The sequence below is a fragment of the Chamaea fasciata genome, unplaced genomic scaffold (assembly GCF_029207755.1).
Source record: "Chamaea fasciata isolate MVZ Bird 193981 ecotype frontalis unplaced genomic scaffold, bChaFas1.0.hap1 SCAF_1, whole genome shotgun sequence".
Taxonomy (NCBI): domain Eukaryota; kingdom Metazoa; phylum Chordata; class Aves; order Passeriformes; family Sylviidae; genus Chamaea; species Chamaea fasciata.
In genome coordinates, this window is record NW_027094086.1 from 149,460,492 (window position 1) to 149,487,362 (window position 26,871).

Consider the following 26,871-nt stretch of genomic DNA (forward strand, 5'->3'; position numbering starts at 1 on the left):
GTGCAGCAGAGACAGGAGCAGCACCATTGCTGTCAGGAAAGTCAACTGTGAACTTCTTCCAAGGTCCTCTGGGTGAGAGCTTGCAGAGCTGAAAAGGTTATTTTTATTTTCTTCAAGCTGCAGTTTCCTTGGGGAGGTACCATGTGCATTGGGAGATCAGCCACCTGACTCACTAAGACACAGACCAAGTTTGTCTTCACCTATTTATTGGTCTTAAATGTCCAGTGAATATTACTGTAAGTGAAACTAGGGGCATTGCAGCAATAGCCCAAAACACTGGCACAGAGTGGGTGCCCTGGCACTGATATATTCAAGTGGTTCACTCAGGTTAACTCTAAGCTCTAAAGGAACCCAGAGTTAACCATTAGTTAACTACTCCAGCTGCCAAATTTCAGACCTGCTCCATTCTGGATGTCTGCTACACTCCTGGCAGCACCAAAAACGTGTAATTTCGGACAGAATCTGATGCATTGCAAATCCCTTTTTCATCCCGGCATGGCCCAGAGCCAGAGCAAACACAGAGATACTCCCTGTACATATTTCTAACCTGTAGATATATCCCGCCCTTCAAACACAAGGTGCCAGGGACTGTGCATTGCCACTGTGATGAATAAAAGCACTGACCTGGTCCTCTCTCACCAGGCACTCAAATCTCCTGCGTCCCTCTGTTATCTCCTTGAGGCACACGAATCCAAATGAGTAAGGCGAGGGAAAAGTTACAAAACGTTTACTTAAATTTGCTGTTCATTGCCAGCAAGCTCAAAGGTGAATATGACTGAGCTGTTAGGAGAGGCAACCCTCCACACACTTCCCATAAGGAGAGGATTTATAAGTGTTTTCCAAGTGATTTTCCAGCCCCTGAAAACTAGAGCAACATCAATCTGGAGGTTTAAATTGAGCTCGTGCTGAGAAGTCCTATAAAACATCTGAAGAAAGTTCAGAGTAAGCTTGATAAAAATGGAAAGAGCACAATTACTCCAGCTCTGTTGAGATGCAGGTGATGGAGAATATATAAGACAACATTTTTCTTACTGCTGTGGCAAAGCCCAGTGGAGAGAGCGCAGAGGGACAGGGATCCAGTGTAAGACCATGAGCTGAGAAGGGAGGCAATTCTTCTTGCATTTAAATGCCCCCTTTGTTAGAATTTTTTCACGAGGTTGTTCTTCTTCTTGGCTCATTATCAAACAGGATTTCCTTCCCTGATGTTAGCTACAAAACCACTCTCAAGACAGGTGTCCTCTTCCTTTCCAGAGTAAAGAAAACCATGCCTGGTTTTATTGAAACCAACCCAGAGTAGTGTTTATTATTGAAAATATACAGTATTTTTGAACATCACATAAAAAGCCTGGTAGATACAACTGCTCTAGTTCAAAATGCTCAAGAGATACCTTTGTGCAGCATGTAGCATTATCCTCAGAAAGCAAACATCCTCTTCTCATCATTATTATCTTTACAGTGCTTCCCTTTTGTGTTTTTTTTTAACCCAGAAAAGTTGTCCATCCCCACCCCGATCTTCTCAGCTGAAAAAAAACCCCATTTTCCAAAGACTCTCCACTTACATTGTGCTGGAAGCGTGGGGCTAAGAGGAATGAGAGTATTTTGTAGAGGTACTTAGAGCTACTCCTGTCCTTTGAAAATCTGTGTAAGAGCAGGGCATGGTGCTTGCCAGGCAAAGTGCCCTGTGTGGAACAGTCCAGCAATGCCCTGACAATCCCCAGTCTGTCCAAGAGAGAAATGGGGAAGGCAGATAAATTCAGGCTTTTCACACCACCTTTCAGACGCTCTTTTTTCTTGCTGCCACAAGTTCTCAAATGAGAGTTTTGCAGAGAAGAAACTTTTTACAAAGAAAACAAGAAAGGGATGAGCTATTATACACCAAACTGTTGAAATTGTCAGGAATCAATGTACAGGGTGAGATGGGCAGTGTGTTAAAAATAGTCTTTGTTCACCATGATACCAAAGGGGGAATAAAAACAAGCAAACAAACCAAAACAAAAAAGAACCAAAACAAAAAGAAAAAAAAAAAAAGAAAGGAAGGAGAAAAAAATTGATTACTCCTGCCAGTGTGCCGTTTTAGACTTTGCATTGTGAACTTCCACAGGACGCAGTCAGGGTTGAACATGTTCCTTCTTTGAATCTGTTTTACCACCACCAACTCCAGGAAGCTTTTTCCTGGTTGCCTCAAAGCAGCATCACGGACGTGGGAGACGAGAGGGGACGGGGCCTTCACCGAGAAGAGACCAGTGAGGACAAAAGGAGACTTTGCAGAGAGGGCCTTTGGGGCAGGAGTGAGGACAGGAGGACTCTGAAGGCCACGGGGTGGTGGTGGTGGGCGGTGTCCCTGTCCCTGGGGCGGTCACACGGCCGCCGTCTGTTTGATGCTGTGGAAGCTGATCCGGGTGGGGGACGTGGGGATGGACATGGCTCGTGCCACACGCACCCGCAGGGAGTGGTGGTCCTGCCAGCGGTGCCACCTCTTCCTGGCGGCAGAACGGACCTGGGGAAAGACACAGGCGTAATGTTAAAAATGCATATGGTAACGTTGGCTTTTCGCAAATATTAGAACGAATGCTATATGTATAATTGTACTGTATTATTTTTCTGTTTGTTAATGGAGTTTAGAGAAGTGATGAGTGTATTTTCTGATTGTGACACAATGTAAGTGGCAAGAAGACTAGGTTTTTTTTTTTTATTTCTGACATCTGAAAGTGACCAGGCCAAAAAGTACGAGAAGGAGTTGTCACCTTGTGGTCCTGCATGAAAGCTGCTGGATTTCTAGTTTCTTTATTCAAATAAAAACAACCAAAAACCTCAAGAGGAAAATTTATGAGACCCATGTTACTAGATGGAGTGGAGCCATCCACAAATAAATCTACCAGAGAAAATGATTGAAAAGACACAGCAATCCTTAAATATCGAAGTCTGAAAGAGTCAAAGGTGTGCTGCTAGCTAATCTTATGCCAGGCACCCTCAGCCGAGAAAACTTCACCCATTCTGTCACCTTATTGTCTATTTTTATTTTTTTATTAAACTTAAAAATTTCTATGAGAGAGTAGAACTCGTTTTTCACATGCAGTAAAGCATCCCCCAAACCCCCAGCAGGTGTTTGCAAATAGGGAAAGAGTTTCAGTTCACCTTTGGACACGTTAGGAACCTTAGCTGGAAAATTCTGTGGGTTTCTCATTGTAACCGGCTCAGTGCCAGCACAAGGGCATGGATTGGGCTCTGAGAGTGTTAAAGCCTCTTGGTGATCTTACTGGCTGCAAGGCAGGTTAATCCTCCTAGAACATTCAGCATTTAGGAAAGGAGCACTAAGGAAGTGAGAGGCTTTTTGGGGTGTCTTAGCAAGGTGCAAGAGATTTTTCAGGCACCTGTATGCAGCTTGTTATTTGTTTTCTGTAACATTTGTTATTTTGATATTTTTCCTTATTAAACCTTCTGATTTACGAAACACCTCCGAAAAGCAGTCTCACTAATTAATTATAGCCAATTCTCTGCAGAAGGCTGCTCCCTCAGAGACTGATATATTAGCATGTGGCTCATTACACTCGGGCCACGTGCTACTCAGTATCACACAGGAGAGAACACGGAAGGAGAATTTCAGGTGTCCTCTGTAAAGGGACGCTGAACAGTGCTGAGACAATATGGTCAAGGCATTGAAACACACAGGCGATGCCTTAAGCCTCTAAAGGGGGGGAACAATGCTTTAAGTTTTAGCTTTTGTATTTTCCAAATTCTGTACTGCATTGGTATATAACTCTGAACTTCATATAAAGTGTTAGCAAGTTCTCCTCACAGCTCAGTCAGACAAAACAATCCTTTTCCAGCCCGAGAACCAAGGACACCGCTGCAGATTCAGGCCCAACAAACAACAGCGAATTGAGGAGAGAAATCTGGGAGCATGGGACTTCATAACCTGTAATTGGACAATTAACCCCAACATGTAAATGGACCAGAACCTATGAAAGTGTGAAAACTCGTGACTGGGTGCCCATCTTGGGTGGAGACATGGACAGGTTCTTGTACTGCCCAAGGCGTATCCTTTAAATGCCTCTTAATAAATAATAAACCCACTTTATTCCTTTAACACTGTCCAGCCTCTGTTCCTGGTAGCCTCTCAAGGCATTACAGGGACTTCTTCAGATGCCTGAATGGGAGCTTCTAATTCACTGATATTCTCTTGAGTACTTGACTTGGGGAAAAAATATGGCTTTTACTCACCTCATGTCTCATATCTGGTACTTTAAATACCAAGATAAATCTTGGTATTTGATCTTAAATCCTAGAGCATTTCAAACAGGCCTGAGCATTTGCAAGTGAATCAAGCCCTCAGGACGACTGGACCTGATGGATGGTGCATCCAAGGTCTGTCCAAGCCCTGATGGAATTCTTGGAGAACCCCATCCCAGGGGCCCCTGCTGCCCTTGTATGTGAAGAAGCACAGGGGATCTAACCAAGCAACACTGGCACACCTGACCCAGCCCCTGTGAGCACCTCGTGCAGGCTGTGGAAGTTGCTCCACATCAGCAGAAGGTCATGCTGAAGCAGGTGCTGGACCAATAGGTCAGGTGAACCTTGAATTTAAGTGAATTTTTTTTGCATGGAGTACAGAGAGAGTGCAGGAACTCTGGCTCTAAATATACATCTATAATCAGGAGAAAAATAGGAGACAGGAACCCTAAACCTCAAACACAGGGAGGGAAGGCTTGAAATACTCCTAAAATAGAGCAAATCCCTGGCAGAGAAAACTCAAAGTCATAACCTGGCATGAAGCATTTGGACCAATTTCTGGATATTCTTGTTGGTACCTGCTTACTGTAGAGAGGAAAGCAATTCAGACCCCTAATCCAGGCAGATAAATAAGCCTACAAAATTAGGTGAGAGGAATCTGGACCCAGCTTCCTGGAGAGTTCAAAGCTTGATGTATTCATGACACTTGGAAAGGATGCTGATGTTCTGCTGCCAACCTGAAATCTGGTGAACCTTGAAAGAAGCACTGTTACATAAAACTTCTGTATTATACCAGAGCCTCCTTTACCAAAACTGTATCTTTTTTTTACCAAGAGGGATTATAAATAATGTAATATAGACACTGCACCTCAACTACTGACCTACAGATCTCCTCCTGACCAAGAGGGAACCAGTCAGTGAGGTCAAAGGGGATGATTCATCTCCTTCTAAAGCAGGTGTCCAAATTTGGCCAGATATTTTGTGGTCAGATGAAAAATACCTGCTTCCTTTAATTGGTTATAAAATGAGTCAACCAGCTCTATTTAAGATGTCTGGATTATAAATTTAGCTAAATTCAGACAATATTGATATCTAACCCTGGATACTTTTTAATCTTTAATGTATTTATTTTCACTGCATCCTCCAAAAGTAAAGGATTGTTTTTAGCGCCATTTTACCATGGACAAGGGGAACTTTGGGTATTATCAGCAGTGATGCTGTTGTGGAGGAGACCTCAAAGGGATCAGCTGCCATGGTAACTGCACAAAGCCCTGGAGGAGCTTTCAGAACCTGTGAAGCCCATGCTAGCACAGGTTCTCAGCTCTCAGCACCTGGGTGAGGTCAATCAAAGCCACCCTGGGCATGTCTGTCACCACCCTGGTGCTGCAGGGAAGGTGGAATCCAAAAAAAAATTGCCCAAAGATGAAGAGTCACTGCTTTTCTTCATTTCTTTGAAAGCTTGGGAATTGTGTGCAGGGCCTCTGTGAAGGCTACTCAAAATACAAGGAACAGACACAGTCTCCAACCCCACTTCAGAGCAACTCAAACATCCTAAGGGTGCTCAGGTGAGTTGAAGAGCTCCAGGATTGGAGGTGTTTCCAACCCAAACCCCACCCTGTCAGTTTTAGGTGCCCCAGATGAACAGGGCATTTAGCTTGATGGCTAAAATATAGAAGAGTTCACAAGCAGGACACGGGAAGGGGGAAACTGCTCTCCTTCTCTTGGCTGGTTTCAATTTTCCCATTTCTGGGTGGGCTTTCAGAGCCCTGGGCTGTAGCACTGCCACTGGGAAACTGTGGTCTGACAGCAAACAATCCTCTCTCATCACAGCTTTGTCCATGAAATACCCTCCACTGCAGGTTTATGAGTACCAGCCTGGAAAACAGTTTTGCAATTGCCTCTTTGGCGCCTTTTCACAGGAATCCTGAACCTGGAAACGTGGCTTTTCTATCAGAGCCCTTCTAGAAGGCAGAGATGGGTGCAAACCAGAGCAGAGGATTTCTTTCTTTGGTTGTTTTCTCAACTATCTGTGATCTGTGCTGCTGCCATGGTTGACATGGTGGTTTTAGGTCATAGCTTGGACTCAGTGATCTCAGACTGATTTCCAACCCAGCTGATGCTGTGATTCTGGGATTTAAGACAAGCAGCTGCAAATTTCTCAGGCAAGGTGAGGAGAAAGGCACACTGGATTTCTTCTAATTTTGAATTAATGATTTGTTTCAATATAAACAATAAATATTTTTTCAGTAGGGGTCAGACAGAACCTAATGAAAAAAAGAATATGAGGGAACTGGAGAAAGAGAACAGAGAACACTCAATAAAAGGGGAATTAAAGACAGCACTGCCAGGAAGAGCATGATCATCAGGAATGATTTGGAGATGAGAATGAGAACAATGTGGTTAAACAACAGTGTGGAGAGTTTCTGAAAGAGCCTCTCATTATGAAGCAGTAGCTCCAACATCTCTCTGCCAGTTTCATGATGTGGTTTGGTCAGGTTATAAAATGAGCTGAATGACACAGTTATATGGAATAGCAGAGTCAGGATGGACAGACTCAATCACAAACTGCAGCAGCCTGGACTGCTGACCATCATCCCCTTCTCACCAAACTGACCTCCCTGGCTCACTGAACCCTCTGGGGAAAACAGGAACACTGGAAAGCCATGGTGTTGTACTTCTCTGGAAATTCACCATTTGCAAACCTACCATGGTTCCACCTGGAGTGGCAGAGGGATCCTTGCTCCTGATTCTGGATGGGAGGGAGGACATAATGCATACCCACAGGCAAATCCATGTGCCAGAGCCCATGCAAATGGGGAGGCACCTCCCCTGAAAAACTCACACCTAGTTGTGGCCAATTACCACAGAATCACTGAATAGTTTGGGTTGGAAGAGACCTTAAAGTTCATCTCATTCCAACCCCCTGCCATGGACAAGGACACCTTCCACTGGACCACGCTGCTCCAAGCCCCATCCAATTACTGGATCCATTATTTATGCTTCCAATCCAGACAGTGGAGAAAGAGAGACAATTCCCCTGAGGATGGCACTTAGACATGTGGAATGAAACAGTCCTTGCTCCTCTGGGTACAAACCCAGCTTAACTGAAGGCTGGGCACCTCAGGCAAGTGGTTTAAGTAACACATGAAGTGTCATAAAGTTCCCACTGTCATGGGAAACTGTCCCATGAAGACCTGAGATGAAGAGGATGTTGCTTCTTGAATGCTCCTTTCTCCCCAGATGTCACCAAATGCTGATACTGTCAGAGAAAATTTTCCTCCTTTCTTCTGCAGTGAAATTTTGGTTTTTCTTTTCTGACCAACCAATGTGAAGAGATACTCAGCCAGTGAAGCCAGATTAGATTTATCATTTGTGCTTCAAGCCAACCAAGTCAAAAAGAGCCACCTGGAGATAAAGATGTGAGTCTAAACAAGCAGCTGGCTTTTGTGATATCCTGTTTGAGACAGGATAAAACAATAACAAAAATGCTGTCTTATTGCACAGCTGGGGTCATTCCTAATGGACTGGGCACATGGATATGAGTGCAAAGCATTTTTTAATGACAGAAAAATTAACTGCAATTAGTATGTGACCAGAGTGCAAGCAGAAATGGTTAAGGTCAAATTTCTATCTTGTACTTGTACTTGAACTCAGAAACAAAATGCTAGGTTACATTTAGGTAAGAAAAGAAAAAACTGGCTGTGGCTGCTGTAATGTGTTAAAAGACACCAAAAAAAAGCTATTGCACAGTGGAAAAGTAAAAGAAAATGAAAAACATCAACTATCAAACATGGTTGTTAATCTCTGTAAGAGCAGCCTCCTCTATTTATTAAGCATTCCTCAAGCCAGGACCATGCCCCAGAGTCAGCATTAGCACAGTTATGACCTGAAATTGCCAGCCCAAGAATGCTCCAGACTGTCAGCAGTGGTTAGAGCTCCACAAGGAGTCTTGGGAATACAAATTATGACCCTCACCTCTGTGGAACTTGAGAGGACCAAAATTATTCCTGCTCTGAGCACAGAGCTGGGTGCCTGTGTTGACCCTGGGTCTGTCTTTTTTTTTGCAAATAGGTCCTCTTTGAGAATTACCCTTTTCGGCTCTTTCTGCTTTGTGTACAGTGAATAATTACAGTTTCTGAGCATGTGGTCAAATCAGGTTTGCCAACATTATTTGTGCCTACAGAGTGTGGGCACTGCTTTGGAACAGTCAAGAAAAAGGTTTTGGATAATGAGATGAAAAAATCAGTGGGTGACAGATCTTCTCTTCTGACTGGATCACCTAACCAGGAGACTTGTCAAACTTTTAGATCACATTAAATAAAAAATATTGTTAGAAACCTCTCCTCCCCCTCCTCCACAGCAGAATAACAAAAAGAATGAAAGACATGGAGAGAAGGATGAAAACATTTAGAGGTTTTCTCTTGACAAGATAAATATCACCTTTGTACTGCTCTTACCTGTGCTAGACACTGGCTAATTTCTTGCAGCCAGCAACTAGAACTGAGCTGAGAAAAGACCCTTGAGCAACATTAAAAAACAGATTTTGGAAGAAATGTTGTGTGTCATTAGCAGAGAGGAAGAAGTTTTGATCCACTTACACAGAACAAAGGGGCCCATTCACCTGGGGCTTTTTGACATAATAATAGCAAATTATAATAGTTATGTAGGTGTCTGATAAGAAGAGCAGGAATAAATGGTATGGGAATGGAAGCTGGAATTAAGACTACTGGGATGCCACCATCCTCTGTCCCCAGGGGACATCCTTCACCCGGAAGCATTGACAAGTGAGGGCCAGACAGACAGCAGGTCCCCTCTGTCTCTAGAATAATCACAGAATACCAGAATGGTTTGGGTTGGAAGGGACCTTAAAAATCATCTCATCCCACTCTCCTGCTGTGGCAGGGACACCTTCCACTATCCCAGGGTGATCCAAGCCCTGTCCAGCCTGGCCTTGAACACTTTCAGGGATCCAGGGGCAGCCACAGCTTCTCTGGGCAACCTGTGCCAGGGCCTCCTCACCCTCACAGGGAAGAATTTCATCCTAATATCCAATCAATATATTCATGGTGTTCAGTGGGCTGTGACTGATTAAGTTCTTGCTTTGCTCAAATGCCACCTTTTATTCCCAGAAATCCTGATAAGAAGGCAAATTAATTAAATGAGTGAGATTTACATAGATCTCGATGGGCTTTTAAACAGACTGTGTTGTTTTTTTTTTTCCCTGAAAACAGGTTGCAGTGGTGAATTCAACAACTTCCACCTCCATTTAAGCACCTTTTGTGCTGTGTTTCAGATCCATGTGCAGTTGGAGGTGACTGGAGAATAACTTTGGACTTTAAATATCTTTCAACAGCGGTGCAAACTGTGGAAGGTTGATGAAGATTGAATTGATCTTTTTGAAAGCCACAGATGAACTTGTCCCTTGGAAGAGGGACTTCCAAGCAATGTCCGTATCAGCAAAATGGATCTTTTAAATTCCAAGGCACTGGTCTCACTGTGCCTGACTCTGCAGTGAAATTCACTTCCATGAGATTTTTGAAGTCCTGGCCTCTCCCTCCATCCAGCAGAGACTTAGTAAGGCCTGAGACATTGGCAACACCTCATCAAAAAGAGACAACTAAAATAGTTCAGTTGAAATCTGCCCTCGTTTGTGTGAATCACTGCCTATAAATGAAGCTGAAGGTGTTTAAGATTTGGGGGGGAGGGGGAAATCCCATTCATTACTTAACAGAGCTTTAATAAACGTAAGGTGATGCCTTAAATGGTACTTTAGAAGTTTTCCAAAGGTTCAGGGTGTCCCTCGGGGAGTAGGGATGGCAAATACTATTTAATAGCAAATGTTGTGAAGCAGCTGTTGGTCAAACCTCTTCAGGTCCTTGGAAGGATTAAGCACAGAATGATTTGAAGCAAAGACACAGAATGGCCTAAGCACAGAGACCCCCGGGCTGACACACCTGTGGATCTCCAGGTGAGGAGTTCTAATGCTCCCAGAGAGACTGGAGTGTCTTCATCCATGTTTTTTATGAATAAACTACAGCACTGAGCAACTTCACCTGTGTCCTACCCTGCTGGTGTGGCTTTGCAGGGCTCCCACAGACCCAAGGCCTCAGGCCAAGGGTGCTCATGTCACCATCACACAAAATATCGAACTGAACACCCCCAGAAAGATGCCATTATCAGTAGTTAATCCTGAAGAGGTCAGGAAGGGATGTAGTCAAAACAACCTGCAATGCTCAAAGGAAACAAAAACAAAGCTTGGGTAGAGCGTTGGTTTTTGTTTCAACAGGTACCCCACATCACACCACTATTAATGTAACATTGTTATGGGGTTGTTTTTCTGTCTAAAAAAATTATCCTGCTTAATTGATCTGCAATGCCCCTTTTTAATTGTTTTTCCCCAAGGTCTTTGGCGGCAATTCTTTACAATTTGGGGGTATTTTCACAGCACCTGCCAGCCTGGGATGCCAAGGTTAATTTCTAAGACTGCAGCAGTGCAATATTGTTAGCATAAATAACAGCTCAAGAAGCTGCAACAATTCTGACTAGTCATAAAGATCTGCCACACATTTTTGTGCGGAAACAAATGCTGCTCCTTTCTTCTGGGCCACAAAGGACCAGAAGTACCCACAGCAGAGGGAGTCCACGGGTGCACCCAGCCAACCTCAAGCCCCTGTGGTTTTGTTGTGGGGTGCTCTGGAGTCACCCTCGCATCAGCAGCAGCGTGATGAGGAGGAAAATGGGATAGGGAAGGACCCTCAGAGCAGATGGAACTGAACTTCAGCCCTCTAGTCCACCTCCATATTCATATTTATTCAGAGATTATAAGGAATGTTTAACACATGTCCTTTGGGCTCGGGATGAATAATGTGGAGCCTGCCTGTGCTGATGGGCAGGGGGATGAGTAACCATTCCAGGGGTGACTCAGAGCTGACAGTTCTAATGAACAGCCTCCCAAGATGATCAGATCAAAGGAAGCTACTTTGAGCTTAATAGCTTTTGAGAGACAGATGGTGCTTGGCTAAAGGGTCAACAGAAAAAAAATGAAACATATTTATCCCTGCCTCGCACCTTGTTGTGAGAATAATTTACAGTGGCATCTGATCTATTCCTCTCTGATGATGTTTTCTCTCTAAGGCAGCTAATTGCTTTCCATTTTAAATGTCATTTCATAGATGTTTATTGATATTGGTCAGATAACACTGAATCTGAGTCCTGAGCTAAGAATTCAGGCTCTAAAAGGATGTTTTCAGACTCAGGTCTGGCTGGTTATGTATCCGTCCAGGATATGGATAGAAATGAAAGACAGGCATTTTATTATGGACACAGAACTCATGAATTAGGGAAAAAATTAGGGTTGGAAGGGACATCAGGCGGCCTCTGGTCCCATGCCATGATCAGAGCACATCCAGCACAGTGGTTTTATCCAGTTTTGAGATTATGTCAGGGTCTTCTCAAGTCATTTTGAGCACAAACAAGGACAGAGATCTCAAAACACCTTTTGAGCTTTTCTTCCAGTGCTTAAAGATCCTCTCTAATATATTTTTTCTTCCCTGTTTAATCAGGATTTGCCTTGTTCCCTTCATTCAGTTTCAGAGTGGAGCTTGCTCTTCCCTGAGCAGCCCCTCATCAAGCACCATCCCTTTACAGACATGGCTTGTCTTCAAACACTGTCACCTCCATTCCCAGCTCTGGGATGGCTGTGTTGGGATCTCCCATCACGGCTGGTAAGGTTTCCAAGGATCACAGAACTCCCTGAGGGATCTGGTGGTAATTGGAAAGTGCATGAAGTCCCTAGTAACAAGGATAAGTGATCTCTGGAGGCAGGGATTCTTATTCCTCCCTTATCCTCTTGTTTCCATCATTGCTGAGGCAGCAGGAGCGGAGCCAGCCCTAATTGGGATATGAAACACTATAGAAGCACTCTTTCCTGTCTCTGAAACACTTTAGCTTGTCTCAGGAGAAAACCATCACTGTTAAGAAGGTCTGGCTAAAAGGTAGACAAAACACCAGGAAGGGAACTGGGTGGAAGATCCATCTTCCTCTAAAGAAGCCTTGTCTGGAATCAGTCAAAGGTAGAAGAGAAATGCTGGGAGTGCTGTACCCATCTTCCCCCGAGCAGAAGGTGCACACTAAAGAACTGAAAGGAAAAGCTGACCTGCAGTGAAAATTGTCCAGCAGGAGTTGTGTGGGAATGCACTCCTCCAGCACAGTTTCAAGGCATTCACAGAATCACAGAATCATTGCATGGCCTGGCTTGGAAGGAACATTAAATCTCACCCAATCCCACCCCTGCCACGGGCAAGGACAACTTCCACTATCCCAGGTTGCTCCAAACCCTGTCCAGCCTGGCCTTGGACACTTCCAGGGATGGGGCACCCACAGCTTCTCTGGGCACCCTGTGCCAGGGCCTCCCCACCCTCACAAAGAATAATTTCCTCCCAATATCCAATCTAAACCTGCACTCTTTCAGTTTGAAGCCATCCCCCTTTTTCCTGTCACTACATGCTCTAAATCTATCTATCCTTGTTCCAAAAAATCCATCCTAAACCCTTTTTTAAAAAAATCCAATGTTATCTGAAATTTAATTCAGTCTTGTGACCTGTAAGTTGACTGAAAAAATCTGGAGGAGCATCTTGTTTTTTTGCAGTCATTGAAACAGAAGTTCACAAGCTGCATTCACTCTTCTGAAGTGGCATTCAACATAAATGCATACAGATTTTTCATTATGCCAGTTCTCATAACATCTCAAATTCTCAGAAACCTCTCATTGTCAATTTTCTTGGAAGTCCAGAGATGCTCTTTTCCACTTGAATTAAATGAAATTTGCATATTTCTGCCCTCCAGTGTTTCTCTATGTCCAAAAAAAGAGAACTCTTTTTCCATAAAGTCTCTAAACAAATTAATGAGTCAAGTGCCAACGGCCCCTTGTGTCCATCCGTGGCACACACACTTCATTCAAAACAGCTTCAGAACTTTTTAGAAGCAATAAAACATAAAAAGCTGTAAACTTTTAATCTGAACTGCTTCTCCTCCGTGGATTCACTGCAATAATTTGTGTGTAAAGTGCTGGCTTGGAAAGAGGGAAGGGAACAGAGCTGGGGAAGGGTCTGGAACACAAATCTGATGAGCAGCTGTGGGGGCTCAGCCTGGACAAAAGGAGGCTCGGGGGGGACCCTGTGGCTCTGCACAAGTCCCTGACAGGAGGGGACAGCCAGGGGGGTGGGGATTGGGCTCTGCTCCCACCTCAGGAGCGATAGGACAAGAGGAAATGGCCTCAAATTGCAGCGGGGCAGGTTTAAATTGGATATTCGGAACAATTTCTTCACCGAAAGGGTGGTCAGGCATTGAAACGGGCTGACAAAGTGGTGGAATCCCCATCCCTGGAAGTGTTCAAAAACTGTAGATGGGAGCATGGTTTAGTGGAGGGCTTGGCAGTGTGTGGTTAATGGTTGAACTCGATGATCTTAGATTGGTTCTTTTATTTTCTGATCTTTTTTATCTCCAGCTGAGGCCTGACACACCCTCTCTCACTGCAGCCAAGAAAGCCAGTCCAGGAGCTGTGTGAAACACTGTGCTCTGTGGAAATGAGGGCAAGGGAGGTGATGCATGCCCAGGGCAAACGTCCACTCAAAAATGAAGGAAATAAACTTATCCCCTTTAAAATTCTTTGCATGGACTGCAATTTAATGGCTTCACTTTTTCCCTTCAGTGACGCCACATTTGTGAGACCAAATCACTGAAAATCAGGACATTTTACCGTGGTATCAGGTGTTACCAAGGTGTCCCTTTTGGTTAGATCTCAAGGTATGTTTGTTTAAATCAATGGAAGTTGCAGAGGAAAAAACCTCTCAGCCGTTTCATTTTCCAAACTTCACAGACAGAAACTTCATAGAAGAGAATCCCAAAATATCTCAGTTTGGAAGGGATCCATAAGGATCACGGAGTCCAAACCTTGCCAGCTCTGTAGGCAAACTCTTCTTTGGAACAGCCTCTCACATCCTGAGTGTTTTTAAGATGTTGATTTTGATCTTTAAACCCAGTTTTAGTTGTACAGAGGTTTTGAAGCAACACAGACTGCAGTGCTCAGATATTGTGGGAAACTGGGGTACAGCATAAAGCTACCAGAACCAGCAGAATTTTCCTCTTGATTTTCAGTTCACACAGGTTTGTCAGGACACATGGTTCCATTTCCTGTGACTCTATCAAAATGCAGCCTTAAGTAATTACTTCTGCCATTTGCTCAGATTCCAGTAACTGCTATTAATGCTTTCCCTGTACCCAAACCAAGTGATTTTCACATCAGATTGAGAAACAGTCTCAATATTGACTAAATCTCTCTGCAAAATCTCTATGTGCACTTTAAAATACAGGCAGTAAATTCATTGCACAATTTCCTTTCCTCATAAAGGCCTGGGGTTAATTGTAGCCTCTCCTTATTCTGAGAACATTAAAATCCAGCACAACTGTGCAAAGGCTGCATCCAAGTCCAGCCCTGAGAGGGAAGGAATTTTGCATGGGTCCCTCAGTGGCTGCTGAAAAATCACATCACCTCTGCTCCTTTATTTCCTATTATTCTCCTTCTTCCCCAAAAGTACTTCCTGACGCGAAAACTCAGTGAAATCCCACACTGAGCCTCAGGAAAAAAAAAAAAAAACCCAAATCGGGGTTTTAATGTGGTCACTTAGGGAGTAGAACATCCCTCTACAGCTTTCTTTCACACCTGAGGAACCCACAGTGGTGTTTCCTCTGTCTTCCACTAAATGCGGCAGCTTTTAGTCCCACAGCAAAAGGGAACACATACATTGTGAAGGGACAAGTCTCTTGGACAGGAAGCACTCACTGAATATCTCATGGAAGATATTTTGGGGTTTTTTTGAGGGCAATCCATAATTTTTGAGCTCTGCTCAAAAGTTACTGGCAGTTTGTATATACCCAGCGGGACGTGTATCAAATACGGGGTGGCAGAGATGCAGCTGAGATCACAGCATTATTAAAGCTGAAATTGATGGATTTTCCAGGCTTTTTGCTTGTGTCATCATTTGGAGCAAGCCTGGCACTGTGGGGGATGAGTAACCTGATAAAGACTATTCCATGCATTTAAAGAACCCAGCTCTGTTCTAACTGGAAAATCTGAAGTATTGAAAACCTTCTGAGACAGTAACTTATCAGCCCATCTACCACAGAGACAGGAACACCAGGCCCACTGAGGAGATAATAACAAGGCTTCAGTGATATCCATGAAACTTTCAGGCTACTCCTCACAGGTTGTTTTCCCCTTTTTGAGCAAAATCTGGTACCTCATGGGGATTGAGTGGCCTTGCCTTCATCACCACTCCTAGTAGGGATGACTGGCTGGGAGCAGCTCAGCTTTTAAAGTAGTGTACTGTAAGATGGAAATTTGTGTTCTGGACAGTGTGATTACACACTCAGAAAGCTCTGAATATTCACTGAGTTTTCTGCTTTCTTTGCTGCTGTGCAAAGCTGAGGCCAGCACAGAACAGGTAATTTTACCCTTTAAAAGCTTTATGATATTAAAAAAAAAACCCTTCTCAGACTGCATTAAGATGAGCCCAAAGTTTTTTTCAGAGTTTTGAAATAGACAGTATTGTAATATTTGGGAGGGCTGGACTAATGTTTTACCTCAAAGAAGCAGTCAGAGAGTCGCTATGGTTTAGTCAGTCAGGTGGAAGTTGCACATTAGATGTCAAACAATGCTTCAGGGAAGCATTTCCCTCCAAAATTCAGCTCTTGTGGGTGCCCACATGCCAGCAGGGTGTCTGGGCATGCAGTGGAGAGCCAGCAAAGACTGGAACTGCTCAGGTGAGCAGATGGAGGTGCCTCTTGTAGACTAAGCTGAGGAAAAGCTTAAAAAGCAGAAAGGTTGTATTGACTGGCTTGAATTGACTGACACGGAGTCGTTTGAGGAGCCCCACTGAATCCCACGTGGTTTTCCCAGTTCCCAGTCAGATGTGAATCTTCTCCAGATCCTCCATCAGCTGATAAGAGCCACGGGGACGCCTCAGATCCTCTGCAGCCTCCCCAGCAGCACCAGATATCTGAGCTTAGGGAAATGCATCAACATCCCAAGCTGGGTGTCTCAACCTTGGAGTGACCCCCTCAGAAATGCCCGTTCCCACAGTGACAGCAGTGACAGCAGTGTGACACAGCTGGAAACTCACTTCTGGGATCATTCCAGATTTCCCAGTGGATTGTTATCAAGGCCTAGAAGTGCATGAGGTGAATAATCCTCCTTTGACAGGCTCGATTATGTCTGAACTCATCAAAGCTACAGGAGATGGGAAGCTGGCTCATGGCTTTGGACAGATAGCTTCAGACTGCTGTAGGGAAGGGGACATTAGGATATTTCTCCCAGTAAAAAGAGCTGAAAGAATGCCAGAACAGCCAAAAGAGTGAAAACCTGCTGTGAACAGCCAGCAGCTCCAAGTCTGAGTGCCACAAAATGGAAGTGGGGTGACAGAAAGTCCTGACTGGCTCTGAGATCACACGGCCTGGGCTCCAGCCCCTGATGATCACTGAGACACCAGTGAAAATAAAAAAAGGAAAACAGACATTAAAAAAGCCTCCCGTGCACAGGAAAATTCTCCTTCTGCTTTAACAGTGCAGACCTGATGAACATGACGAACAGAATCACAGAATATCCCAAGTTGGAAGGGACCCACAAGAATCATCCAGTCCAACTCCTGCACAGGCACCCCACCAATCCCACCCTGTGCGTCCCTGGGAGTGCTGTCCAAACTCTCCTAGAGCTCTGGCAGCCTTGGGAATGTGCCCATTCCCTGGGGAGCCTGGGCAGTGCCCAGCACCCTCTGGGGGAAGAACCTTTCCCTGATCTCCAACTCAAACCTCCCCTGAAACAGCCCGAGGTAAATGTAGTTCTACAAGTACCTGTATTTTGGAGGAAGATTTAAACTCCCTATTTTTTAAGAGGCAAATGGAATGGTGACAATTTGTGGAAGCAAAGTTGAAAGGAGAACTGAGAACTTTGCTGCGAGGATATAAAAGTGGCATGTGCTTAACGTGAGAAAACTGAGCTGCTTCTTGTTAACATCACCTCAGAATTAATGAGGAAGAGGGAAAGTTATTAATGTAAAATAAAACAAAAGAAATACAATAAAAAATAAAAATACCCCCCCCCCCCAATATTTAAAATAAAATACTGCTGCTTTGAAGCCATGCCCATTCTTTCTCATAGCCCACAATGAAATTAAGAAGCAGCACAAACAAAGTTTATGCCAATACAGCAAGAATAATGAAATATGGAACTAATTTCTGCAGAGACTAAAATTTTAGCTGGACAAAGATGACACACTTTAATGCAGGTCAATGAGACACTGACAATGTAAGCAGGGGAAAGATTTAAATCTCTCACACTTTGGGGTGGAAGTCAAACACTGAGGGATATTAGTGAAGCATTTCTTGCTTGAGTAGTAGTGCCTCATACTAATTCTGATTTAATCTGTTTTCAACCCTCTTTTCTGAATGCAACAGGCATTGGTCACTCAGAGATAGTGACCCACATGGACAAACTCACTCAGCTCAGCATGGCACCATAGAAATGGGTCACCTGCAGCAGATCCTTAACAGGAGCCCAGCTCAGGTGTAATTGGCTAGGCCCAGAAATCATATTTTTAATTAATGAGAAACTTCAAAGAAGTCTTAAGATGGAGAACAGAAACTTTATAACCTGACAAAACGTCTTTCCCTCTGCCCTGATCTCACAGGTGATAATCTGAAATTGATAAAGTTTTGAGGACAAAGGCTGGGAAATTCAGGTGCACATTAAGAGCCTTCTACAGCAGAATGATGGGACTGTAACCCCCAGTGAAAACATCTGTAATCAGGCACTCAAACAAATTCCACCTCCCAAGGGTGAGTTACTTACCTCACCATTCAAGAAGCAGTAAAATACTGACACAAAGAAGCCCTGGGAAGAAGAGAAAGCAGTCAATTATTAGGTAATCGTTTTAACACTTCGACTGACAGAGGGGATTGTCCCTGCAATCTCTACAGCATCCAATCTCTGAGACCCCTCAGAGGGGCTCTCCCACGGCTGGCAGCTCTGGGGAGCATCCCAGGCCCCCACAGGGGGTGTTAAATGGCTTTAGATGGTCTCATGAGAGCAAGTGCATCATCAGATTGCTTAAATTCACCTGAGCTCAAAGGCTCTGTGGAATCCACTGTGACTGAACTCCTGTAATGACTGCAAAGATTGGAATTCCGCCTATTTTGTTTCTTAGGGCTGTAATTATTTTCACCATTAAGGAGAGTCTCCCTGGGCTTTCCTTCTCACACACATCTTCATAGAACTAATGAGCAATGCAGCACTTGTTTGAGACACTGAGCAACAGCAGATAAAAAATACAATCAATTTTAGGGAATGAAAAGTGTGGAATTACTTCACAGGTAATGGCCAAGGTTCCTTCCTTCACGGGTTAAAAGGGACTTTTTTTTTTTATTTTGGATATTCAGCTGTGATTTCTGGTGGGATGCAATCAGTAAAAACAGTAACCCAGCCCTAGATTTGGCTGTATGTTTGTGTTAATATTCTGGGTTCTAGAGCACTTGTTCTTGCACACAGGAGGAAAAAACATCAATGTCAAACAAATTCTCACCCTGAGGTTGAGGTTCAAGAGGTAAAGCTGCAGGACACACCTGGGCAGAAAGGAGTGGCTAAAGATCCTTCAAGGTCTTCAGTTGCTTTTAGGTTTGTGTCAGACTCACAGAGCTGGGGCAATTCCAAATCTCCATTCTGCCAGAACTCCAGTTAAATTCAGAGGAGGGAGGAGATGGGGCTGATGGCTCAGGGAATGCACCGGAGCAGGCTGGGCAACACAGCTCAAGTGTGTCTGAAACACTGCCCCTTTCCTCCCAGTTAAATTCCTGAGTTCCACCAAAAGTTTGTTCAGTGACCCATCCCTTGAGACAGGAATGATCTTTGAAGGCAAAATATTAGGAATTCCTCTGAATGTAGCTGGTTAATATTTTGTTGTCTTCCTATGGGAGTGCTTGCTTCAACTTTCTTTTTAACCAATTTGTTCTAAACTTATACTCACCATGCCCTTTTTCTTTTCTGAATCAGAGAAAAGAGTGAAAATAAATTCCTGGCATCCCTTAAAAAAATCACCACATTACATAGCTTCTAATATTAATTTAAAATTGGGCTGTTGGCTGCACAGAACAATACATAAACTTGTCTGGAGACTCTTACAAGCTGCATAGAACAGCAAGTCCAACAGGTAGGAGCTGTTTCCCTTTGGTTTAGCAACACTGAGCCCAAGTTTCAGCCCAGTGTGTGCTCTGGGAACAGAGAGGCACATCGGAGGGGGATCCCTCATCTTCGCTCAGGCAGTGGAATGAAACATTTTCTCTCTGTCTCTGTTGATTTTATGTGAGGAGCTGAACAAAGTGCTGATAAAGGGAGATGAATCCCTCCAGTCCACACCTGAGAGGGTTTTCCACTCCACATGACACACTTGTACATCTATTACTCGTGTGTGAAGTAAGCTGAGCTAATTGCAACTAATATTTCTACCACAGACTTCATTGCCTGAAGTTTCATGGCTGAAAAGCACCGAGGATCCTTTCAGCTGATACAGCTCTAAGGCTCCTCTCTTACCTGAAAAGACTGAAGGAAGGAATTGAAATAGATGAAAACAATCTGGGAAATGTCATCCTCGCCAGGGTTGACGAAGAAAAGCATGTAGGTGATGCCAAGCAGAGGCAGGAGAACCAACGTGGCCTTGACTGCCTTCCTGTGGGCAGGGAAAGGAAAACAAGTGAACACTGGGAAGAACAACTGTGTGGGGAGTGGAAAGGAGGAGCATGGAAAGAGTGACAGCCTCCCTGCTTGACCAGTGCCTGTCCACTCGGGGAAAGCCTTTGAATCCTGCTGTTCCCCCCACACGCTGAACTCCAGGGAGCGAATGGGAACCTTATTTACATCCCTCTCTTTCACTCTCTTCCTCCTTTTCTCTCCTGTCAGTGAGGATTGATGCCTTGGGATTCTCTGCAGGTTTGGTGAGTGATTTCTTACACCTCAGGGAGATGTGATCAGCGCCCAGCTCAGCTGAGACCGGCTCTGTGCCCATCATGTGATTTTTGTCTGCAGTGGAAACACTTTCTGCACCACCTGCCCACCCAAGTCAGCTGCTCAGGGCTGTCTTAGGAATCACAAATCAGGTGATGAACCAGGCTGCATCAGGGATTAACAGAATTATAACGGGCTAATCCTTATTCTTGTTGCTGTGACAGTGTCTTGGGGTGTCAGCTGAGAGCAGCATGTCACTGTACTAGACACTGTGCAAACACAAAGGCTGAAATTTGGCCAAGTCTGTATAAATCTCTGAATAAAGCCGTAACAGGTAGATAAAGACAGGCAGGGGAGCACAAAACCACTGCCAGTGTCAGGATAAAGTGACAGCCTTAACCAACCAGCTGGCACGAGATTGCAAAGGGTTCACTGCTCTGCTTTAGAGCACCAAGGCTTGCCCCAGGCTTTGCTGGAATTCTAAAGGTTTCCATTTAGGCCTTGGAAAAGACAATTCCCTCAGAGAGCCTGCACGGATAAGATCATTGTCATCTGTTCAGGAACAATGGCAGCTTTTGTAGGTCTCTAATGCTCCCTTGCAAGCTGCAGAAGGGATAAAAATGTACTGAGGTTTCAATCAGGGCTTTTTCAGGCCAGTTTTAGTTTTATGGCATGAAGTTTGAGCAAGAAAAAGGGGTTATTTTTCCCTTCATTTCTCAGGAAACATGCAGAGAAGGGTCTGAACATCAGACCACTGCACTAACTTAACCAACAAAACCCTGACAGGAGTAAAAGGAAGGAATCAGGCAAAACCACAAAGCCCATTACCGCAGCAAAACTGCCTCCAAAGTCAAGAGCAGCCTGATTTGAGGACATCAAGATGCAACTCAGCTTGAGATGCTGAGATTTATCCAGAAATGAGTTAGAGTGACTGATCCCACTCCAAAAAAGCTGTGCCATTTCCTACTGCAAGGACCTGTTAGTCTGTAAGTCCTCCAAATATCCTGCAAGATACTGTAAATTACAAGAAAAGGGCACTCAGCACCTCCTGGTGTCTGAGGAATTGCTTTCAGACTGTTAAGGCTGATCTAAGCCCATGCTGGTGTCTGAAAGGGCCAGGCCACCTTCCCTCCTGACTTTTCCTTTCTGCCATCACAGTGCTTGTTGGGTTATGCTGGGTATGGAAACTGATTTACCAAAGAAGTCAAACCCAGATGAAGGCACTGATTAGTTGAGGATCAGTTCTGTGATGCAAGCCAGTGAGGGGTGGCACTAATTCTGGCACCAGCTGAAAGGAAGGGGCACAATCACTCCTCATTACCCTCCCCTGTATTTTAAATGGAGCATTAAATCCCTGTGTGCACACATTAATCACAGAATCCCAAAATGGTTTGGGTTGGTCCCACCCCTGCCATGGTCAGGGACACCTTCCACTACCCCAGGTGGCTCCAAGCCCTGTCCACCCTGGCCTTGGACACTTCCAGGGATCCAGGGGCAGCCACAGCTTCTCTGTGCCAGGGTCTCACCACCCTCACAGGGAAGAATTTCTTCCTAATATCCATCCAAACCCACTCTCTGCCAGTTTGAGGCCCTTTCCCCTTGTCCTGTCACTCCAGACCCTGGTAAATGATCTCTCCCCATCTTCTTGGAGGCTCCCTTCAGGTCAAAATTAGGTCACCCCAAAGCCCTTTCTAGGCTGAACAATCCCAGTTCTCCCATTCTCTCCCCACAGCAGAGCTGCTCCATCCCTCTGAGCATCCTGGTGCCTCCTCTGGTCTGTCTCCAGCAGCTCCAGGTCCTTCCTGTGCTGGGGACCAGCACTTGCTTTATATCCCCTTGTGTACATATAGAAATTGATAAACTTGTCCTCACATGAGATCAAATCCTTCAGAATTCATAGAAAGGAGGGGATTCCATGTGTGCAGGCCTGAAGTAAAATGAATGGACAGAAAAAATGCAGGCAGGCTTTTCTGGAGAGCCTGCACAGATAAATACGGTGGGCAGATAAACAGATAAATTTATGAGCTCCATCAACAATGGCACCTGGAAAGACAAAGATGGGACAAGGACAGGACAATCAAAGCAGAGCTTTGTTAGCACCAGAGCAGCAGGAATCACAAGCTGACTTACCTGTACTGGATTGTTTCTGAAGTGGTTGAAGCTCTCAGCTTTGTCATTAAAATCCTCACTATGTTAAATAGAAATACAAAATTTATCTGGAAAAGAAGGGAGAGAGAGGAAAAAAGAAAATGCAACCAGTCAGTAAAATAATAGCTTACAGGGTGTGATACACCCTAAAAGGCACCATTTACAGTTTCAATCTGACTCAAAACAGCCTTTTGGCTTTACCATTGATTGCAACAGACTCAGAAGTTTACTAGAAATACCAGATTATGCAGCAAACATCCAAAAGCTCTTAATGTTTCCAAAACAGCAGTGAAAATGGAGTACACCAATTACTGCAATAACAAGCTTTTTTTTTTACTCCCTTTTCTCCTTTTCTGGGTGCAACAAGGAACTCAAGGTGAGGTTGATGAGTTTGCCACTCCCCTTTTCAATCCGCTGAGCTGCGTAATTATTATTTGTGCTGCAGCCTCACCACTGAGAATTGATATTTGCTCTAATTACTGTTGTAGCATCTGCTAGCGAGTTTCTTGCATAAAGCAAACAGGAAATTGAAAAGGAAACCAAAGAGAAGAGAAGACTGATTTGTAGACTGTGATCAGTGGAAGGATCTGGCTCTGAGGAGCAGGTTTGGAGCTGCTTTCAGAGTACAAAGCAGGGCAGCTTACAAGACATGGGTCTGTCCCAAAGTTGTCAGAACTACACAACTGCTGAGCTCACAGCACAGCTTGTGAGAAAATATTCACCTCACACACAATTCCAGGGTCCTGGAGCTCCTGGCATTTTTCAGCCCATGAACAGAACAATTCTGTGATTTACATCTGAATATTTACAAACACCACAGCAGGGCTGACATCTGAAAGGTGTTCTTAAGATATGCTCCTTTTTTCCCCGGTGCTGTGGGGTATATTTCAATGTTTACATATCTTGGCATCCATCAGAGCATTCCCTGTGCCTCCTGGTACATGGCTCAGAACAAATGGAGCAATAAAACACCTGAGCAGACACTGGGAGACTGGCAGCACTGGGAATTATGTAAACACACTACGTGAGATACAAAAACGCTGTTCTAGGAGTTAACACAGCGTTTTTGAAAATCATTTCCTTACAGAGCAGGGCCCTGGGGAGTACCAGAAGTAAATAAAACAGTGCAGCTTGTGTGCTTGTTCTACTCAGGAGTGGTTTTGTCATATTAAGAGCTTAAAGTCAACTGGTTCACGCTTTATCAGAGACAAAGCCGGCTCCATATCTGTGCTTTGAGTTGAATGTTGAACTCCACACACTGGTGACTGCACTGGTCTCCATTAACAGGAAAAGAAATGTTCAAGCAGCCTCTGCTCAGAGGGAGGTGAATGGAGGGGACCTTCACCCACAGAAAGAAAACTTCCCCCTCTGAAATTCTGCTGCTAAATCTTGAGGTTCTCTGTCAGCTCAGAGCCATGTTTGGGTTATTTCTACCAAGGATGCAAAAAAGGCACCAATCCAAAAACATGCCGGTTTTGCAATTATAATGAGAAGTGCCAGATTGAGTTATAGGCTCCTAGGTAAGAGCAAATTCCAAATATTGGTCAGACTGATCAATGGCAGAGAAAATTCCAAATATCAGTTGGACTGATCAAAGGCATTATCGTGATCAACTGGGCTGGAAAAGGCATTTCAAGTTTCACGAGTCCTACTTCAATGTGACAGCATCCTGCCCTCTGAACTGGAAATTCAAATTCCCACAGCCTGCATCAGAAAATTAGGGATTCTGGCCTTTTCTGAAATTCATTTGCAGAGGTGTGATTCATCAGTCCAGAAGTATTGCTAGCTGAAAATTCTCAGTTTCTGGTTATTTCACTAGAAATACTCTCATTCTATGAAAGTCTGTTTTTAATTCTCCCGGTTCAGCTGCCCAAGCCCAGAGCAGAGCAGCACCTGAGGCACCCCTGCATCCCTCAAGTCTGAGTGGCACTGGCACATGTGACAAAAAGCTGGTGAGAGACCTCAACTCTGTCCAGGAACACCAGGAAGATTCATCAGCGCTGACTTCAAACAAACTGCCCAGGTGTCAGAGAAAACCCTGCCAGGACATTATTTCTAATTACATTTTCTAGGAGAAAGTAACAGCAGCATTGGACACTCAAACTAAATCCTCCTCCTGAGTAATCTCAGTCTGAACTTCAGAGTGACTTTCACTCTGCTTCTCCCATTATTGTTGCAGTCTTCTTTTGCCAGTCTGCCTTTACCTGCAAACCAGAGAATTGGGGTTTTTAAAGGCTGGTGAACAGGACAGGTGGAAGGAGAGTATCCTGAGCTGGAGGGAAGGTACTGGAAAAATGGGTCTCATGTACATGCCCAAGGGGTGATGGCTTGGATGCAGAGGACCATCAAGCCAGGAGAATCCTCTGGCCTTTTCAGTGCAGAAAGAGAGGTTAGAAAAACAATCCACAGCTTCTTCTGGATTTAGAATCTCCTTTAAAATGTGTAAAGCTCCTTCAAGACTTGGCCTTCCACTTTCTCATAGGTTTCTCTGCCCAGCTGCTGTTGCAGCAGGACAGGACATGAGTGCAGCCCGACACACACAGCTCCTGCTGCTGGCTTCATCCCACAGTTCCTCCAGGAAAAGGAGCGACTGATTCTTCCCTCTCCTAGATTTAGTACCTAAGAGAGAAAAGCCAAGTGACTTGGCCTTGGCTATAAATCAATTCCATCCCAGAGTGCGGATAAGAAGAGCAAGAGCATAAGGAACTGAGCTGGCATCACTTCTTGTTAGATTAAGCAGTTGGTTATCCCAAGATCTATTTGTATCCACTGGAAAGAAATGGAAATTTTCAACAGTGGTTCATTTGCCATATTTTAAATGAGTGTTTTTGGACTAATAGGGCTTGGACTTGAACCAGTTGCCCACACAAATCTTCAGAGACCTTCAAGTTGCCCAGGATATCCCACGTGAGCTTCAGTGAAGTGAATGGGGCTGTGTCAACAGAGGCTCTGTGACATTACACTATATGAAAGCTTAAAAATGTTTTGAGGCACCAACGTTTTGTCTCTATTAAGGTTTCTCTGAGAGATCTTTAAGACTTGGTCACCCCTACAATGCAGATCTTAGCAAGCAAAAAAATCCCAGAGAAAAGATGAAAATGTGGTCACGGCAAAATACTTATTTTTGTTTTTTCCTTCTAGAAGCACATTTGAGTGACTCTAGTTTTAATGAGCTTTTTTTTTTTTTTTAAAAAAAAAAGCATTCCATTTCAGACAGACACTTGGCTCAGTAGGGTCTTCTGGCAGCACGCAGAGAGGTCTGATCTGAAGATCAATTTTCAGTGCATAATCAGATGGAGTTTTAATTGTGTTTGTCCTTGCTGGGCCTGAGACCACAGCTTGTGGGGATGACGAGGGGACTTTGCTCAGGAAAGAGGACACGATCTGGGAATCAAGGAGGGAACAGGCTGCTGCACACAGCCTGCAAGAGCTGAAGGCTTGGAGATGAAAATGGAGCTGTTTGCTCAGCTGGAGAGAATCCCTACAGCTCTAGTGAGCCTGATTTACAGGCAGAGAAGATGAAGCCTCTGGTGTTTGTTCCTCAGATCACAGTGTTTCAGGGGAAGGAGGATCTTACTCCACTGCAAAGTGAGTTTTCCTAGAAAAGAACCTAAGTGCTGTATTGACCAAATTATTTGTCAAGGACCTTTTCATTATTATTGGAGCTCTGTGTCAACAGATTAATTCCTCAGAGCCGGGCAGCTCTAACAAAACCCACACATCGGTTCCACAAATGGAGACTCAGGAAAGGTCACTTAAGAGAGGTAATGATGACAGGCAGTGCATCCTTTTTATTTCTCCTTAGGCTTATTTTCTATTTTCATTCATTTCTGTTTATCCATGTTTTCTGTTCCCTAATGGAAAACATAACTAAGGGTTTTTACCTTGACATTTACTGGTAGATGAAATGAATCTAAAGGCAAAGTCTTGAAGACAGAATAAAGTGGCTTATTTCTTTTTCTTCTTTATTTATGCCCTGCTAAGAATATCGTTATTCCTGGAATAAGACCCTCTCCAACTGCAGATGGGAAAGAAGAAGTTTTCATTTCTTGCCAGAAGTTTAGTCTTTCCATTTCTAAGTTGGGATGAAAATTCAGACCCCCAAAATGGAGTTACAAGCTAGTGCTGCAGAAGGTATTTGAGCCATCTGTTTTGGCAATGTTCTATTAGAACCTGAACACACGAGCCCAGAAACTCTTCTGAACCAAAAGAAACTTTTCAGTAAATGATCTTGGTGGGAAAATTTTTCTCTCATAAAAACCAAACTCCACTTGAGAGGAAATTTATCTCCCTTATTGAGATGAAACAGCCAAAGTGCACAAAAGAGGCAGTGCTGACTCTGAGGCCTTCTTTGCGGTTTTATCCAAGCCCAGGAGTTTCAAAGGGAGGTCATTAAGCTCTGCTCTTTCTTTTGAGAATTTAATGAACAACTGGCTTTTATTTTG

General features: G+C 44.2%; 1 protein-coding gene across 4 annotated transcripts in view; it reads right to left on the minus strand.

The window, feature by feature from the left end:
- Nucleotides 1-1,245: 1,245 nt before the first annotated feature.
- The window catches only part of CRHR2 (corticotropin releasing hormone receptor 2), a 138,918-nt gene continuing 113,292 nt past the window's right edge, over nucleotides 1,246-26,871 (minus strand). For all 4 annotated transcript variants that reach the window (XM_066201645.1, XM_066201654.1, XM_066201664.1 and 1 more), the window contains 4 exons: nucleotides 22,409-22,494; nucleotides 19,868-20,003; nucleotides 18,134-18,175; nucleotides 1,246-2,497 (listed from right to left, as the gene is read on the minus strand). In XM_066201645.1, the coding sequence (XP_066057742.1) occupies nucleotides 2,357-2,497; nucleotides 18,134-18,175; nucleotides 19,868-20,003; nucleotides 22,409-22,494 (405 nt within the window). In that variant the 3' untranslated portion in view covers nucleotides 1,246-2,356. The remainder of the gene's footprint in view (nucleotides 2,498-18,133; nucleotides 18,176-19,867; nucleotides 20,004-22,408; nucleotides 22,495-26,871) is intronic.